This window comes from Manis pentadactyla, chromosome 3 (genome assembly GCF_030020395.1).
Source record: "Manis pentadactyla isolate mManPen7 chromosome 3, mManPen7.hap1, whole genome shotgun sequence".
Classification (NCBI taxonomy): domain Eukaryota; kingdom Metazoa; phylum Chordata; class Mammalia; order Pholidota; family Manidae; genus Manis; species Manis pentadactyla.
This window is the reverse complement of record NC_080021.1, coordinates 11,570,744-11,590,500: the sequence shown is the minus strand read 5'-3', so window position 1 is coordinate 11,590,500 and position 19,757 is coordinate 11,570,744. Positions and strand designations below refer to the sequence as shown.

Genomic DNA, 19,757 nt, shown 5'->3' with positions numbered 1-19,757 from the left:
TATCTGAGGACCAGGAAGCCATGGGCAGCGGCCTCCACAGCGTCACAGCGCTTGCCCCAGAAGCCCTCACTCCTGCTTTCACCCATCTCTGCACCTGTGGGTCCAGGCAGAGGCTGCCTCCGTGGAAAGGGTACAGGATCTGGGGGCAGCTGTGCCTGACACAAGTGGGCAGGGACCCAGACCCATGTTTCAGAGACACTGACTCGAGGTCCAAACTGTGCCTTCGATCCAGTGGGATGAGCTGAACAAAGGAGCTGAGAGAGCAGGATGGGAACCTGAGGCCGACTCTGACCACACACAAACGTGACCTGGAGCGATTCCAGAGGTGGGCCAAAGCAGAGCAGAGGCTCTGCAACACCCCCTATGGATGTGGCCTGGAACTGGAGCAACTGGCTCTCCTCACCCCCAGCTACTTTATTAGTGGGGTGGGAAGATGCATTTTTGCCTCCCCAAGATCTAATACCCCTTGTTCTGGTGACTGTACTCGAGCTCTCATTGGGAAAGTCTCCCTTCCCAGTTCCCATGGTTTTGACCTTATACCTCACCCCTGTCTGGATGACAGGTGACATGGGCCTGTCCAATCAGAATGCAGGATGATCATCACAACAGCTAGGCCACAGAGCTTGGGACACGTGACCCAAGTCAGACCAATGGGAGTTGATTCAGAGATTGTGCTACAAGTTCTGGGAAGAAAAGCTCTACATCTACTGGAGTTATTTAGGCTGGGGAGTGCAGCACAGGGGCTCTGAGAGGAAGCCAAACCGTGGGGAAGCCAAGAATACAGCCATCATGGGGGCGCCGCTGAGAGATGAGGGGCAGGGAGAAACTGAGTGGTGATGTGGGGGGAAAGGGACCAAATCCTTGACTCCAGTCATTCCTGGGGCCAGGTTTTACCCCTCAACCCTGTTCCCATGTGAGCAAATAAAGCCCTTTATTGCTTAAGGCAAACTGAGTTGGGTTTCTGTCACCCAGAACTAACACTGTGCAATGTGGGTCCTCATGATCTAATCCATGGCTCTGAGCACACAACTGCCCCACCTCAGGCCTGGTCCTGAGGAGGACGGAGGGGGCACGAGGGAACTCAGACTGCAGCCTCGGCCACCGCACCTGCCACGGGCCTGACTGAGCACAGGGCCCGCTGACAACAGATGAGCGGAATTACCAGTGGAAACTCCATTACCAATCTCCTCCCTTACCAAACTCACACTGTTGGGAAACTTCTGACAACTGCACCTCACCCTGAAGCAGCAGCTAGAAGTGGCCTCACCTCAGCCATGGTCTGTGGCTGGGGTGCTGACAGTCAATTATGTTATAGCAGTGAGCAATGGCAAGCGTGGGGGAGCTCATGCAGCCAGTCCTGGTCATGATCTGACTGGAGCTACTTGGTAAACCTCCTTGCTCAGTTTTGCAGCCCAGTCAGAACCCGTCCCTTTACACTTCCAGCCTGGCAAGCACACTTTCACTTTGGACACAGTGTCATTGTTGCTGGGTTATCAATTCTCAGGAAAACCTGTTTGGTTGTGTATGAGCACCACACTCCAGGCATTTGTAGAGAGCCCGTCTCAGGGGTTTTTGGTGCTAGGGTAATGCACACAGAGTATTCTACATCTCAATCCTTTTCTTTTTTTAACAGAGAAAATTGTTCTCTACTCAAATCTGTAAAATGCATTAGCTCATAGTTTCCATTTTAAACCAAAATCAGATTGCTTTAATATGGGTTGGGTATCCAAGACTGCTATTTTCCCTAAAATTATCTTCATAAGTCCTAACATTTTGGATGACCCAGCTAGGAAAAATATGAGAACAGAGACCAGGGTCCATACAAAAGCCCAGGTCCCATCCAATTATCAACTTGTAAACACACGTGAGGACTGCCTCGCCTGTGAAAGGATTCTTCAAGGCACAAGCCAAGAACTGGCATTATATTCATGACTGACTTATTAGCAGGGGCCACTGATACAAGTTTAACAGCAGCATGTACTTATTGAACATCTACTATGTGCCAGGCTCTATGCCAGGCACTGGGGTTACATGAATGGACAGGCAGCCATTGCCACTGTCTGTCAGTAACTTGTGGTCTGCTTGGGGTGGCAGACACACAGAAGTGAACAAGTAATTCCAGACTGTTACAAGTAACAGGAAGAAAACATAAAGGGAGAGTGGGTGATAAGGAAAGATCTGACGAAAGAGCTGAGGCTCTAGGACCAGAGTTGTCTCTCTTGTCAAGAGCAGGGGTTTGGGGGACAGGAGGTAGTAAAAGTGGAAATTCAGCCTCCAGGGCAGACCCTCAAAACTGATTTCCACTTCCGCCATTTACCACCATTGTGGCCTTAACAATCCAAACCTCAGTGAGTGTCAGCTTGTCTCTGCAACAGAAATAACAGTATCCACATCGTGGGGTTGTTGTAAGGATTACATGACTTAGTAAATCATAACTGCTCCCCAGAGTAAGATTCCTGGCTGATGTAAAATGCTCAGTAAGTGTTAACTATTATTATTGCTGCTGTTGTTGTTAAAATAATTAATGCTAAGTGCCAAGTGCTGGGTTTTACATGTATCTTCTCTGTGGCATATACTGTTAGACCCATTTTGCAGATAGGGAAACTTGCCTAGGGCCAGCCAGTAACCAGACTGGCTTTTCACAGCCAGGTCAGATTCAGGCTGTGCTCTTAATCACTAGTCCGCAGTTCCTCATGTGATGCTGAGATGGGTGGTTAATGTCCAGTACAAGGAAAAAAATGGGCCATGAATGCACTGATTGTGTGCAACAGACTGAATGCTGGTGTCCATCCAAAATTCACATATTGAGATGCTCACCCCCAATGTGAGGTTATTAGGAAGTGGCACCTTTGGGAGGTGATTAGGTCATGAGGATGGAACCCTCATAAAAGAGACCCCAGAGAGTTTCCTCACCTCTCCCACCATGTGAGGACACAGAGTGGGAAGATGACCCTCTATGATCCAGGAAGCAGGCTCTCACTGGGCACAGAACCTACCAGAACCTTGATCCTGGCCCTCCAGCCTCCAGAACAGTAAGAAATAAATGTTTGTTTGTTGTTTAAGCCACTCAGTCTGTTATTTTTGCTGTAGCATCCGGAGCTAAGACATTGTACTTCTGCTTCAACTTGCATTTTATTTTCAGTGGTGATTATTGGTTTTAAATTGGTTCTGGCATGCTTATGGTTGTTAGAAAACCAAAGCTTACTCTGCATCTCAGGGTTTCAGGTTAACTGAGAACTGTGCTAGATGAGGGGGTTCAAATTGTGCTGGAGAAGCCCTCCAGGGAGAGCAGAGCATGCCTCCCAGGGCATGAAGCTCTGGGTACCAGCCCTTCGTCAACTGGTGTAGCTCCACACTCATCTGGCTTACACTGAGCTCGCTCCTTAAACTTTCATTTGAAGAAAATATTCTGAGGATCCAAAAGTTTGAAAACTGCAAGACGGTATTTCTCAAACTGCACCTGCATCAGAACCACCTGTGGTGGCTGTTAAAGCAGCAGAAGCCTTGGCCTCACTACAAATTTAAGGAATCAGAAACATTAGAGGGAGGGCATAGGAATCTGCTTTTCAACCAGAGCCCCAGGTGATTCATGTGCATGTTCAAGTTTGAGAACCACGTAAGATGATCTCTATTATTGTGGGGTCCAACACACTAACCATTAGCCACTTACGGCTAATATCGATTTAAAGGTGAATTCATTAAAATGAAATAAGCAATTTCTCAGTTGTACTAGGCACATTTTAAGTGCTCAATAGCCACATGAGGCTAGTGGACACCATGGACATTGAGTATTTCCATCATTACAGAAAGTTCTGCTGGGTGAGGCTGAGAGTTCCATTGGGCAGCCCAACCATTGAGGACTCTGAAATTCACTTCAATGACATACCTCATGTGTTTTACACCAAGATGCTAAACTCAGTCAACATTTCCTGCCATTTTAAAGTACTCAAGGCATAATATGCGACCTAAGGATATATCATTACACCTATCATATTAGACTGAAATTACCTGTCTGTATTTATTTCCCCTGACACACTCCAAGAACCTTGAAGGCAGGAATCGTGCATGTATTATTTGGTCTATATTCTCAGTGTCAGGAGCTTAAACAAATGCTTGGGAATTGCTTAGTTGGCCCACACAACGTAAATGAAATATGAAGCGGATGGTGATTCTTCTCAGCTAAAGCTTTCACCAGCACATACATAAGGATGGCTAAATTACAAAAACAAAATGACAAGTGCTGGCAAAGATACTGAGAAACAGGAGTCCTTGTGCACTCCTGGTGAGAATGTAAAATGGTACAGTTGCTACAGAAAACAATATGGCAGTTCCTTAAAAAATTAAACACAGAATTTGATATTACCATATGATCCAGCAACTCCACTACGTTCTGGGCATATACCCAAAAGATCTGAAAGCAGGGTCCTGAAAAGGTATTTGCACATGCATGTTCATAATAGCACTATTCACAATAGACCAAAGTTGGAAGCAGCCAGAGTGTCTGTCAATGGATGAATGGATATACAAAATATGGCATAAACACACAATGGAATATTATCAAGCCTTAAAAGAAAGGAAATTCTGACACATGCCACAACATGGATGAAGAATCTGAAAGACGTTATGCTAAGAGAGATAAGCCAGGCACGAAGAGGCCAATACCGTATGATTCCACTTACACGAGGCACCCAGAAGAGTCAAATTCACAGACACACAAAGTAGAATGTTGGTTGCCAGCAGCTGGAGGAAGGGGGAAATGGGGAATTGTTATTTAATGGAGGTTCAGTTTAGGAAAATGAAAAGAGTTCTAGAGGTGGATGGAGATGGTTGCACAACAGTGTGAACAGACTTAGTACCACTGAACTGCACACTTAAAAATCACTAAGATGGTAAATTTTATGCTGTATTTCAGCATAATTAAAAATTTTTAAATAAATGAATTAAAAATATTTTTTTAACTTCAGCAATACTAGTCAGAAGAAATAAATCTATTAGCCTCATGGCTTTGAGAAAAGAGCTTTTGGAAAACTCTGGCCCTCAACCAGGGCTGCTGTACCGTGGGTAGGTTCTGGGGGCACAAAGAGGGGGATGCAGAGATGAGACGGGGAGGTGGCACTGTCCAAAACTTGACCTGGAATCATATCCTTGAGGAGGCTTGCAGGACAACCCCAGGCCGAAGGGACCCTCTAGGTTCTCTTGAATTGCTCTACCACTCTGCGTCCTCACCAACACAGCTCCATCTAGCGGATCACTGGAACCTCCTGACAAGGCTTCAGAGGGAGGCTCCGATTCCGTATGTCTGGGGGTGGAGTCAGGAGGCTCTTTATTTTCACAGTCTGCAGGGGTGCCAGAGTTGAAAGCCCCAATCTGTAGCACTTCTATTACATTCTCCTTATTTTATGCTTGACCTTTAATGTGACTGCTGTTCCTATCGTCTCATCTGGTTTGCAAACTTCTTGAGGGGCATGACTGGGTCTTATATCAACCCTGAGAATCAAAAATAACTTGCAAACGTTTTTTTAAGACTGCAGATGCCTAGGACCCACCACACATCCATTAAATCAGCATCTCTGAACATCTGTGTTTCTTTAAAAACCCTCAAAAGGGATTCTGACGCACTCTCCCAGACTGAAAGCCCCTGTCCTTGGACAAAGAGTGTCTGATATAGAGGCTGTCAGTGTTTGCTGACTGACAGAATGCAATCTCTTTGAATAAGATATCTAAAAGGGAAAACGTTTTTCATCTGGGTTACTTATGCTAAATATTTTTCTATGAATATTTTGCACATGCTTTAGACTAAATGATAAATAATAACAAAGACAATTTACATTTAGTGAGTACCTAGTATGTGCCAGGTGCTGATCATGTGCTTCGCAAGTATTATCCCACTTAATTCTCAATCCTATGTCTGAGGAAAGTACTGATTATTGTCTTTGTTTTCAGATGAGGAAAGAGAGGCACAGAGAAAATAAGTCACTTTGCCAAAAATAACTTTTTTTTACATGACAGTTACATCGTGCACATTCTCCTAATTTTACAGAAATGGTCATAATCTTCATTTCAATGGCTACATTGTTTTTCATTGTTTTACCATAATTTGTTGTATTTTATCATTTTGCCCTAATTTGTTAACTCATCTCTCATTGTAGGGCAGGTTTTTATCTTGTTTGCAACTATTTACCATTTTTAATGAGGCTGTAATGGACATCTTTGTGCTAGGGTGTTTTCTATATTTCCAAAACATTTCTTCAGGAAAGATCACAGGGAAATGTTATGATGGTAAATAGCATTAAACACTGAACAAAAGTCTACAAAAAAGAGGGGAATGTGTTGAACGAGCTGGCAAACCCCTCCTCAGGGAGGAATGAGATGTCATGGAAAAATCCCCACCAACATGCATCAAACATCTATAGGCCAGATGCTCTTGTGAACACTTCATAGATTTGAACCTACCTGGCCTTCACAAAACCCCTGGGAGAGGTACAGATGAGACACCCGAGGCCGAGAAAGATAAAGAACACATCCAGGCTTGTACAACCAGCAAGAGCGGAGGAGGGAGAGGAGCCACGGTCCTTACCACTGGGCCATGCCTTCCAGCCAAGACAGGAATTCCCCATGAACCCCTCATCAACCACAGGAAACAAAAACTAATAGAGTAGCAGGAGAGAGCCCTGCTCACCAACTGGGACCACAGGGAATCTTCCTGTAAGCACACAGTGAAAACACCTGCCTCACTTTCCTGGCAAAATATCTAGGAACACTCAGAGCAACAGCTTCTGCCCTCATGGGGCAAAGCCTTTAGCTGCAGAGAGAAAGTGGGAAGAAGGGAATGACAATTCCCTTGCTCAGGACCCACCACACTTACAATTACACATACTCAGGACCCACCACGCACTAGGTGCCCTTGAATTTTCAATCATTATATATATTGTTAAGGGTTGAATTGTGCCCCCACAAAATACTGACATCCTGTACTCGCGGATGTGAGTTTATCTGGAAATGGGGTCTTTGCAGATACAGTTAAGATGTAAACTCAGATGAGGTCACACTGCAGGAGGGCAGGCCTTTACTCCAGGATGAAGGTGTCCTGATGAGGGAGAAGACAGACACACCCAGGAGGAAGGCCACGAGACACAGAGGCAGAGAATGAAATGACGCTTCCCCAAGCCGAGGACAGCCGGCAACCACCAAAAGCTGAGAAGCCAGGAAGGGTGATCCCCAACAGGGTTCAGAGAGCATAATCCTGCCAACATCTTCATTTAGGACGTCTAGCCTCAGAACTGGGACGACAAATTTCTACTGTTTTAAGCCCCCCAGTTTGTGGCCCTCTGTTACAGCAGCCCCAGAAGATGAAGACAAGACTGTCTAGCTTTTTAGCTCCGTCAAGGCAGCAGCTTTATTTTGTTCATCTTGGTAGCCCAGCAACTGGTGCAGTCCCAGCACAGAGGAGGTGTTCACCAAGTGCCTGTTGAGTGAGCATGTGAAAAAATAAAGTATAAACTCAAGAGGAGGAGAAACTGTTTTTATCTTTGCTGAGAGACCAGAGCAAATTAGATGCTCAATAAACCTTTGCAGAACGAATAAACTTTTTTTAGATGAATGACGAGAAGCTCAGGAAGGCTTTGCAATGAGTCACACGTATATCTGTTTGGCCAGGATTCTGCAGAGGGCCTGGCACATAACAGCTGCCTAATATATCTTGAAGGAAAGAAGGAAAAAAAATGAAGGGAGGGAAGGAGGAAAAGAAACAAGACCAGGATCACAATTTCCCAATTCTGTCTAGGTAAGGCCCTCCTTCCTTCCTTTGTGTGTCTAACTGAGGGATGGCCGAGGCCATGAAATAACCAGTTGAATTTTAAGCAGCCTCAATTACTTAGAAAGGGCTTTCACAGTGGAACTTCAATACGATTTTTCTAAAACACATTTCCTTTCACATCCAGAAATCATAAGGCTTTCCAATCCTTCCAACAATGTTAGAAATGCAGCTCAGAGTTGAGAGGTCAGCGCTTCTGCGTTCAGCTCAAGGGACCCATTTCCCGTCCATGTGCAGCATTTGTTCCTGACCCCTGCCCTGCAGCCAAAAAGGGACATCAGCTGGGCTCAGGGAAATTCAATTTGGGCTGACAGCTGGTAGCATGATAATGACAGGGCGGCAGGGCATCTGCCTCAACCTTTGGAAAGGCAAAGGCAGCGGGCAGTGGGGAGGGGTGGAGGTCACAGAGGTTTCTCCTGGGTTTGGCTTAGGAGGGGCTAAAGTTCCAGTCGGTTCATTTCTACATATGGAGAAAACCCTGAGAATCAGGCCTACTGATTTCTACTGCCAGCTCTGAATTCCTTTCTACTTCCTGCTGTCCCGGTGGTATTTGGGGTGAAAAAGGGAAACATGTTATTGTTCACTCCCCTGGACTGGAGCTTTCCCACAGATGACAACCGCACTGTTGCAGGGTATGATTTTATTCACTCATTCATTCATACAAAGTAGAAGCCTTACGATTTCTGGACTTATGTCCTGATAAATGCAGAAAGTCTGTGCTTCTGTGGGTTCCCCTTCTCTACTGCACTCCAAGCTCCTGCACTTGTCTGCTCCACGGGACACCAGGTATAGGTCAACAACTGTCACAGTGACAAATGAGAAAAAGAAAAGCTGACCCCCTCTCAGTGCGGGCTAGCAGGGAACGCAGGGAACTGCTTTATGTTTTTGATGAAACCCTCACGTGATCAGCTTGTCTGCTGATGCTGGAACTCTTTCCCTCAAAAGAGGCAGCTGAGATGGACACCTGTGTTATTTCAGCAGATGTGGATCTGTGTGGTTGAATGAGGTTATGTCCTTCTCCCCTCTCCCCATCCATTCAGGATACTTTTGCTTGTCTTATTACACTTAAAAACTATTTGCATCCTAAAACTTGAAATAATTACAATCTATATGCCCACTTTATACAAGGCACTTTACTCTATATATTTTTCTAACCTGCACATAAAATCTAAAACATAAATATTGCTCCTCTTTCACAGATAAGAAAATGGAAGAAAAGAGAAGGTCAGTGACTTGCCTGAGGTCACACAGCAAGTTGGTGGCAGAACCAGAATTCTACCACTCTCTCCAGCACTCATGCTCCTTCCACCATACCAAGTTGACTTCTGGGAAATGCCAGCCAGCACTTATCAGCCCACTGTCAAGTCACCCTGGCAACTTAAGATCCTCAGAACCTATGAGTTTTCTCTGACTAGCTTTCATGGCTCTTCCTGTCCAGTCTAATTTTTTATCATCTTCTAACACAAACTATCCACTCAGATCAGACTCCATAGACTCCATCATGTGTTCCTAGGCTAGGCCTCAGTATTTCCAGCTGTACAATGGGGCAGATCACACCTATAACCAAAAGGTAACATGGCACAGAAGGAAAAGGGCAGGAGGCCTGGAATTGACTTCAAATCCAACTGGGCAAGTTCTTTTCCGTAAAATGAATGTAGTAATTCCTACCTGGCAGGATTGTTGGGTGGATTGAATCAAATCATGTTTCTAAAGGGCCACTCAGCTAAAATAGCGCCTATTATTGCTGGCAGTGTCATCACTGTTGCTCTTCCTGCCTTCATTCTGGTACCACCACCCCACCACCTCTCCTTCTGCATAAAGGAGACAGGTAATGTGATAGGAAACACTTTGCAAAGTCTACAGCTCTACAAAGGCCAGAAATCAGTCTGTCACTAATATTCAAACCCATGGTGTCTCTTATCAGATTCTGGCATTTGAGTTTGGTCAAATTTTGCATTTCAACTCCCAAAAAGAATCCCTCTACCTTTACCAGCCTGGGCTGTCAGGACAAGATGTGCTATGGCCACTCACCGATTCCATAGTGAATCTCTCGACGAAAAACTGGAGAGCCTGGAGGCTGAAGATCTCATGTCTCAGCCGTCACATCCGAAAATTACCTGGATGGGGGCAGGAGAGAAGGTGACAAGCATCATCCAGCGGGACTGGGCAGAAGACATTGTCTCAGACCAACACATGATTTCACTTGGAGGCCGGCATCCTTGTGAGGGACGTTCCTACACCACAGAGTGGTGTCCAGGAATGTGAAGGAAAGCAGCCCGGAAACCACTACTTCACCAACCTCTGGGGCCGATATCTCCACTGCTGAATCTGTGCAAGTGCTCAGGAATCCATCTTGCATTCTATTTCTAGCTTTACGTTGGAGAGCAATTTACAAGTCATTAACTTCTCTAGACTTAGGCTCCTAAACATGAAATTAAAGTGCGCTGACAGGTGCGACAGACCAACCGACGGACCGACCCATGCAGCTGTGTGCCCATGGGAAAGCAGAGGTGTTCCCCCAGCAAAGGGACCAGCCCCAGGAAGGAGACAGACTTACATGACTATACATATTTCAAGACAGCCCCTCTGAACCTAAGAGGATTTTAATTAATTCAAGCATACCAAAGCTTAATTAATTGCTGAGTGCACAGAGCACAGGAAGTCTGGGATAATGTTACATAAGGGAACAGCTTCAATATTTGCAGCATGGAGGGGAAGCAGAGGTGGGGTGTGAAAACAAGATGAGCCAAAGGACCTGCCTGGTCCTTCTCCAGCACCTCCATCCAGGGCCAGGAGCCGAGGGACACTCTCAACCCACCATCTTCCCAACCACGCATCCAATCCATCCCCAGTCGTGTCTCTCTCCATCTCTACCGACCAACGACCAACCACCTCCTTCCCACCTGGGCCACAAAACTGTCTCTTAACTGGTCACCCTCTTGTCACCGTTTCTCCCTCCAAAATCTAGCCACTCACACTGAAGCCAGGATAATCTTTTTCTTTTTTTAGCTTTTATTATGTAGAATTTTGAAGACACAAAAACAGAGATGAGTATATGAACCCCATATGCCCACTGCCAGCCCCAACCAACATCAACTCAGAATCAACCCCACCCTGGGCACACCCTAGCCCTCCCCTCCCCACATTATTATTTGGAAGAAACTTCCAGACATCTTATCAGTCCAGTGGTAAATAGTACAGCATGTATCTCGAAGATAAGGTCTTTTACAAAATAGAACTGCAAGCCCATTAGCACACCTAAAAAGATTATAATAATTCCTTGATATCATCAAATATCCAGTGTTCAGATTTCTAAGAGCCCATCCATAAATGTCAAATAATTTTTTTTAATAATTGTTTTTAAAAAATCCAGATCCAAAAAAGGTCCACACTTTACAACTGGCCAATATGCAGAGTGAAATTTTTAAAACACAAGTCTGATGGTGTCATCCCCTACCTCCCCACCCCCAGCTTAACATTTCTTCAGTGGCTTCTAGTGCTTTAGGATAAAATTCCAATCATTAACATGGTCTGACTCTTGCCCACCTCTCTGGCCTCATCTTGCCCAGGGGCTCACTGCCGCACCCCATGACCTCTCAGATCCTGAACTTACCAGGGTCCTTATGCCCTAGGTCCTGCGCCCATGCTCTTCCCTCTGCCTCTAGGCTTCCCCACTCACCATCTCTGCCTAGTTAACTCCTATACTTCCTTAAATCTTACTTTCTCAGGGATACTGTTCCTGCTCCTCTAAATTCAATTAAGGATATTCTCTGTTTTCACTCATAATTATGCATTTATTAATGTGAAGATTGATTCACATCTGTTGATTTGATTCTATTATAAGCTATGTGAGTATAAAGACTATGTTATGACTATTATTACTGTATTTCTAGCACTGACCACACAGTGCCCACCACAATATTAATAAGTATTTGTTGGATAGATGATTGAACCACTTCCTTGACTATATCTTCCTAACCCTTGAATCACACATTTAAATTAGATGGGGAGATGACAGTCTTGTCCTAAAACTCATATGGAAATGAATGGACTCAGAACAGCCAAAATGATCTTCAAAAACAAGGACATTGGAGGGCGCACACTTCCCAACTTCAAAACCCACTACAAAGCTACAGCAATCAAGGCAGTGAGGTGCCAGCACAAGAATAAACACAGGCTCTCCCTCCAAATCACTGGCCATGATCTTCCTGTAACATTCACCTCCTGATCTCCACTTTTCTCAGTCTACTTCTACGAAAAAAAAAGGCCCTATTGTTGGCATAAATAATTAATGCCTCTCCCAGCCCACCCTCAACTTGTTCTTCCTTTGCTTTCCATGCTTCACCCAAGTGTGCAAGCCGAGACAGTGTATAGACTGGATCACTGCTCCTAGCTCCTCGCTCCACCCTGAATTTTAATTGTACCTCCACACCCTTTGTCACATATTTTGTAGTACGTCCCCCTATAGTGGGTGATGTTTATTTTCCTGCTCCACTGGATCCTGGACTGGATGATTGACTTGTTTAAGCACAGGAATGCGGATAGAATGTGACAATGTGCTGGTTCCAAGACTATCCCTCTTAAACTCATGCGACGCACCAGGAGTTCCCTGTCAGCTGCTACTTTTCAGTCTGGACCCCAGACTGATGACATGTGGAACAGATCTGAACCCAACCAGAAGCCAGCCTGAGCAAGCCAGGCCCAACCTAGATTAGCCAAACCACAATCAACCCACAGACCCATGAGCATGAAAATAAGTATCTGCTGTCAAGCAAGCCACTGCCATTGTGAGGGTTTTGCTACCTGGTTAAAAATGACTAATACACTGGGGAACACCAGTTTACAGACACCAATGAGTATCTACAGGGGCTAGAGAAAACGAAAGCCCGCACACAGACAGCACGGGAGTGATGGCAATCAGCAGAGCCACCTCTTGTAGAATAGCACCTACTCAGTACCAATTTGACCGGCACAATAATCCTGCAAAGTAGGCAACATTGAACCAGCTTGACAGATGAGAAAATAAAGGCTCAGAGATATGAAATAATGTGTTCAAGATAGTGTGTGGCAGGACTGGGATTCCAGCTCAGGTCATTTGACCAAAAAAGTCCAAGCCAGCACTGCCTTCCACAAAAGTCCTGTAGATGCTGAGACAGCTGTCACATGAGTCTAGTCCACCAACCCACCTCCACTCTTGTCCCATTTCCTTTAATGGGCCTTGATAAGAGGCTGCTAGAACAGTATGGACAGGCCACTTGGCTGCAAGTCAAATGCCCTGAATTCCAATCCAGCTCTGCCCCTAAGCAGAGCCCCGTCCTGGTCAGTGAGTCTTTTTAGCATGACTTCCCTTGTTTGTGCAATGAGGCCACTACTTCTAAGGGGCTTACGTCACTAGACTGGTGCACCCCTCCAGAGGGTTGGTGTGTGAAAAAGCTGTGTGAGGTGGGACACCAAAGTCACTTCACATCCTCCTCCCTAGACTCTGAACCTAACTCAAATTAGGTCAGCATCTATGTATATGTTGGTGTCTCACCCACTCTGCTTTTAGACCCATTTATGCTTTGAGACTGCTTTTTTTTCAAACAGAGATGATTCCTTTCCAAGTATGAAAGTAATCTAGGTCCATCAAGAAATATATTAAGACATAAAGCTAAAAATCTGTCATTATCCCAACACCTAGAGATAAATATTGTTAGAATTTTAAGGCTATTTCCTGTTTAGGGATTGATTTTTAGGATGAAACAAATAATGCATTTCAATTAATGAGACTTAGAACCACAGAACTACCAGTAACTAAAACAATTCCATTTTGCATCCATTCATTCAACAAATGTTTGTTGGGCACCTACATGTTCTTGCTACTTAAACCAGAGCCAAGAACAAAAGAAAACTCATGATCTCAAGGAACTAACATTCATTCATTCATTATTTTTTAAAATTCAGCAAGTATAGAATGCCTATTATATGCTGGGCACTTGCTGCTAATAATAATAATAATAATAACAATAATAGCTTCCTTGGCAGATCCTGTACTCTTAACAGGTTGGCTTATTATTAAAAGTTGGCCCTTGGAACAAATGCACCAGGGTTAGAACTCAGATTATGGCTCTTTGGTGAGTTACTTATGCTTTCATTCTCGGTGTCCTCACCTTTTTTTTTTTTTTTTTGTAGATAATTATTTTTTATTGAAGGGTAGTTGACACACAGTATTACATTAGTTTCAGGTGTACAACACAGTGATTCAACATTTATATACATGATAATTCTAGCTACCAGCTATCACTATACCAAGTTGTTACCATATTTTGACTATATTCCTTATGCTATACATTACATCCCGGTTACTTATTTATTTTACAATTGGAAGTGTGCACTTTTTTTTTTTTTTTTTTTTTGTGAGGGCATCTCTCATATTTATTGATCAAATGGTTGTTAACAACAATAAAATTCTGTATAGGGGCGTCAATGCTCAATGCACAATCATTAATCCACCCCAAGCCTAATTTTCATCAGTCTCCAATCTTCTGAAGCATAATGAACAAGTTCTTACATGGAGAACAAATTCTTACATAGTGAATAAGTTACATGGTGAACAGTACAAGGGCAGTCATCACAGAAACTTTCGGTTTTGCTCATGCATTATGAACTATAAACAGTCAGTTCAAATATGAATACTCATTTGATTTTTGGCATCCTCACCTTTAAAACTGGGATAATTAAACCTACCTCCCACCGTCACTGTGAGAATGGCTAAGATAATACAGTTAAAGCCCTGAGCAAAATGCTTGGTTCCCAGAATTCGACCAATGGCAAGTAGTAGTGGTATAGTGATATTACTGTCTCATTTAACCCTCACAAGCATCCTACCAGAAGCTGAAACTCAGAGGTTAAGGAAACTTGTCCAAGGTTATGCAGGTTACTGCTTAGGCACATGGGACTCAATCCCACCAGGGACACCCCAGGAGGAGAATGCACCTCAGAATTGCCACCTAGCTGGGGCATTTATGCACCAACTGCCCAGCCTAACTGGCCCAGCACAGCAGGGGATGGCCTGCGACAGAGCTGCAGCAGGTCCTCCTTGGGAACAGGCAGTTGTCTGCAGGGCCTTCCAGGGTGTGCTCTAAAATACAGGCAGGGAACTCACAGCATCTATAAATAGGTACCCAATAAATATATGTCAGAGGAGTGAGTGAATGTGTGCTGCCAACTCCTATGCTCTTCTTTAGAACCTCTCATTCCCCACTGCTACCAGTGATGGAAGATTTAAAGTAACTACCTGGTAGAGTGAACCAGAATTCATTACCATCAAGCATCACATTTTTTATCCACCCACATTTCTGCTTTTTTCATTGAAACTCTGTGACGCACAGTATGCCAGTCAGACAGCAATTCCTGCATGCCATGCAGGAATAAGGGATATAAATCATTTGATACATAAACCCTTTTTTACTGCCAATCCCCACACAGGTGCTCAGTCTTATTCAACAGGAGTGACTTCATGGATATAGGGATTCGTATCCTTTTATAGAGGATGTTATGAGTTCCTGAGTCATCTGCAGCTGGTTATAGCTTGGACAATTTTTTTCCCCATAACATCACAGCAAACAATTTCTCCCTATTTACTGATGTTATCCTTTCCTGTTCTGTAGAAGTTGTACTGGGAAAATGAAGAACCTAAAGAAAATAGCCTGAATAGATATTTATGTCAACCTTCCTCTTACCTATTAGAAGCCCAATTTGTCTATTCCCACTTGAAATTCCCTCTTCCAAGAAGCTTCTCCAATCTTCCTAGCTCACACAACCTATCCATTTATGAACTTTTACAGCACTTACAATAATAGCAATGACAACAACATGAGCAACCCCTACCGAGCATTTCGTACGTAGGCACATTCATTATCTCATTCAATTCTCCCCATAACCCTGCAAGTTAAGACAACTCAATGGCTGTGTCTGAATTTCACAGATGAGAAAACTGAGACTCCCAAAAGTCCCCTAACGTGGTTACACAGCTACTTGGTGGCAGCAGATTCAGGATTCAAACTTGGAACAGCTTGACTTCAAATCTCAGGCCTTTACTCACAATAAGCAAAGCAGCATGGATTATGATTAAATATGTCCTGTTTTGTAATATTTTCTGTTTGTTTCAAATAGATCAGTCAAACCTCTCCTGCTGTGATGCTTGAATGGTGAATGCCAAGACTGTCTGAATCGGTCATGAGGATTCAGACCAACTACTAGCTCCCTGTTTCCACATCCACAAGTAGACAAGTCTTACCTCCCTACCCCCTCTGAGGAGCCCTGCGTACCTGTGGCAGGAGTGCGGAAGCCTGCCCCAAGAAAACCTAGGAAGATTGACATGTTCTGCCTAACAACGCTGATACCACTGGACCTTTGCCTGGGCCCCTGCCCCCTGCCTCACTCGATAATAATAAAATCAAATAATCGAATCAAGTAACAATCAAAGATGGTTTGGGTCTCTCCTCTCCAAAGAAGGGGTCACGGTGAAGGACCCACGATCTAAAAGACCGGAGCCACTGTCTTGCTGGATCATAAATTCATGGTGACTGCAACCACACGCCTTCTATCCAGCTCCCTGGGAGCCCTGGCTGCTGGGCCGGAGAGTGAGCAGCTGACGTCACGTGGGTGAAGCTCCCAGTCCAGCAGAGGGGTGGAGACGGTAACAGTAACACAGACAGGACGAGCTGTCCTAGGTGACCTGGCCTGGGTCTGAGCACAGTGGCAGAGGACCTGCCTTGCAAACACTGATGAAGTGACCACTGCATGCTATTTCCCACTGGCAGAGCTCCCTGTAATGTGATCGATCACTTGCTGGGGAAATGCATCCATTCACCCATTCGTTTATTGAAAAAAATGTTGATTAAGCTAAATGTCAAGGATATAATAACAGTTAGCAAAACAGCCATGCTCTCTGCTTAGAGCCCATGTTCAAGAGAATCAGATTTTAATCAAATAACCTCACGTGTGATGAGAAAAAGGCAAAGTACTGGTGCCACTGAACCCACATACTATAGGTTGGAACCTACATACTATAGGTAAATATAAGAAATCCTCATCATTTTAAAAAGTTGCATCCTGAAAATTTTGTGAATCTGAAAATAAGTGAATGCCAGACAAACAACCTCAGTGAGCGGAAGCGAGAACAACCAAGTAACCCTGCAAGCCACGGGCTGGGAAGCCAGCTAGGCTAACCCACCAACCATGTGACCTGCTCCTAACAACAGCAAAATCAGACGCAGCTCAGTCTGTGCCGCCACAAAATTACACATTGCCTGTAGGGACCCCCGGGAAGAACGGCAAGCATGGAATGTGAAAGCTGTGGGTGCCCAGGGTTTGTTGTGCTACCAACTGTTTTAAAAATGTGATCAAGGTCCTTTCAAACAATCATGTGTTTACTCTCAGTGAGCATGCTGAGCACAGAGTCATCTGTGCAGCCTCTCCCCTGCTCACTGTGTAGGAGAAGGAGCAGCAGGCAGCCCCTGTCGGGGGAATTTCCCATGCAGGGGAAAGAGGACAGCCTCTGGAGCAGGAAGACTTACACTCCAACACTGGCTCGCCCACTTAAGTGCTGTGTGGCTTTGGGCAATGAACTTCACTTCTGTGAGCCTGTGTCTTCTGCTGGAAATCTGAGATGGCAGCAGACTATAACGGTGCCCGTGCACCAGGCCTTGATGCATGAAAGGCCAAGTGCATCCTACTGCAAGCAACACCTGAGACTTTTTGCCCAAGAGCTTGCTCTCAGCCACCAAGTGGCAGGCTGGAAGTGCAGGGAACTAATAGCCCCAGATGCAGCCCTCGGACAAGGATGTGAGAAGTACTAGCACAGAGCAGATGTATGGACAACTGCCACAATCACAACAACCCAGAGCTACGAGGACATCAGCAGCCCAGGGCCCCAGTGTGGCAGCTTCTCAGACACAGTTCCTATACCTGGTCATCATGATGTTGTCCACTGGGAGTCAGGCAGTACACAACTAAGACCTGGAAGCAGCACCCAGGGTCCTGACCTCCACCCTCCCAATGGAAAGGGATCAGGATAGAGAGGACTTAGTGTGGAAAGGTGTTCATTTCCTGGTAGGAAGCCCCACTGTTAAATGCCCACTAGGCACCACACAGGCCTTGTGTGGGTACCAGGCACTCTGCCACCTGCAATTGTGGTGAATCTTCATCTGGCCTTGAATAGTGAGAAGTACAGCTGTCATTACAACCCCTATGTTACAGAGGAGATAACAGCTCTGCTGGATTAATAATAATTGAAAAAAGCAATATGCCAGCTTATACTGCACGCTTCCCATGTGTATCAGACACCACACAATCAGTAACTTCTTTAATCCTTGTAACGGCCCAGGAGACAGTGTTATTACTGTTCCATTTCAGAGAAGCAAACTGAGGCTAACACAGGATGAGCATCTTGCTAGGGTTTTCACAATCAGTAAGTGGAACCTAGATCTTTCTGACTTCAAAAGACTCCTCTTCGCTTTAAATCTCACAAGGCTTTCAGAGCAGGGGCAGCCTCAGGAGACAGGTCTCTGTCGTATGGATATTTTCCCCCCAGTACTAGAACTTGAAAGAAGACCTGTAGCAAGCTTGCAAGCCCAGCCTCCCGCTCAAGCTTACCCCTGACTCCTGGAGTAGGTCTCATCAGCATCAAGCACCCAGCAACCCAATCTGACAACACTCTTTGTAATCACATATTCCTTCCATTCCATGACAGGCGTATTTTCACATTTTACCATTCCTGAAACACAGTGTCTTACTCTCAGTGAAATGTAACGTGGCAGAGCTTTTGTCTTCTCCTCCAACGCTGTGATGATGTTAAGAATGCATGTTGCAATCAAAGGCATCTCAGAATCAAAGGAAAGAAAAGTGTATCTGAGAAATGTTCAAAGCTCATCTAGTTAAAGCCCAAAACAGTCTTTAGAAGGCTATAAATTTAGAAATGAGGAGCCCAAATACTCTCCTCTGACCACCCAAAGAATCCATCAAAGTACACCTGCCCAGGAATGAGGTTTCACCCCACGGGTCCCCCTCTATCATGACTTGGAATTTCTGCCAATTTGTACTTTTAGTGAGAAAAGGAAGTGAATTCCTCACTTGTCAGTCCACAGGTTAACAACACAATGTCCATTATACTGTAAAACAATGAAATATTTGACTCCATCTTCTATTTTGCCATTCATTCATTCATTCATCATTCATTCATTCATTCATTCCTACAACAACTCAACAGATGCCATTAGATATAAATCCATGTTGGGCACCTCCTTCCAGCATAAAGCAGAAAAGTCAATCAGTAGTTGCCAGTACCTGCAAAAATGGATGTTGGCACAAAGTATAGAAATAATACAGAGGATCGGACACAGAGAGGCTCCACGAGGGAGATGGGAACAGCGTCAGGTTTTGAGGGATGAATGGGAGGACACCAAACAGAGAAGACAGGAAGGGGAACAGAGCAGCAAGTTCAAAGCCACAGCTTAAGAGCTTTAGTTGAACAAATGCCTGCTGACCGGTTTGCTGACAGTGCTGACAGCTGTCACCACATCTGCCTGCTGAGCCATGCTCCCAGGCACCCTGCACCTGAGTGCCAAACCAGCCTGCCCAGAGTGTCTGAATCACCGCAGTCCCCTGCCAGGCCGGTCCCCTGGCCCAGGTTCCAAGCCCTCCCACCCCTGCACATGGCTCTCATTCTGGGGAAATGGCCAAGTCATTTCCACGCTCAGCTTCCACTTCCCCATCCTTACAGGGGGGAGAGTCAGCCACTAAGTCCTGGGGTCATTGTGCCATTCCTGGTACACAGTAGGTGCTTACCGCACTGAGGGTCCATGAGGTGAGGGGCTCTGTCTGGCCTGTTTACCAAAAAGTTCTCAGTACTTAGAATATGTCTGTTCTAAAGAACTGGATATTTTTATTTAAAAAAATTTTT

At 45.0% G+C, this 19,757-nt stretch overlaps 1 protein-coding gene across 6 annotated transcripts in view; it reads right to left on the bottom strand.

Moving 5' to 3' along the window:
• Window positions 1-19,757, bottom strand: part of ASAP1 (ArfGAP with SH3 domain, ankyrin repeat and PH domain 1) — a 367,393-nt gene that overhangs the window by 322,817 nt on the left and 24,819 nt on the right. For 5 of the 6 annotated variants that reach the window (XM_036890485.2, XM_036890480.2, XM_057497737.1 and 2 more), the window contains exon 2: window positions 9,845-9,930. In XM_036890485.2, coding sequence (XP_036746380.2) covers window positions 9,845-9,903 — 59 coding nt within the window. In that variant the 5' untranslated portion in view covers window positions 9,904-9,930. Of the gene's footprint in view, window positions 1-9,844; window positions 9,931-19,757 lie in introns of those variants that run through there. The other variant, XM_057497738.1, reaches the window with a different exon arrangement.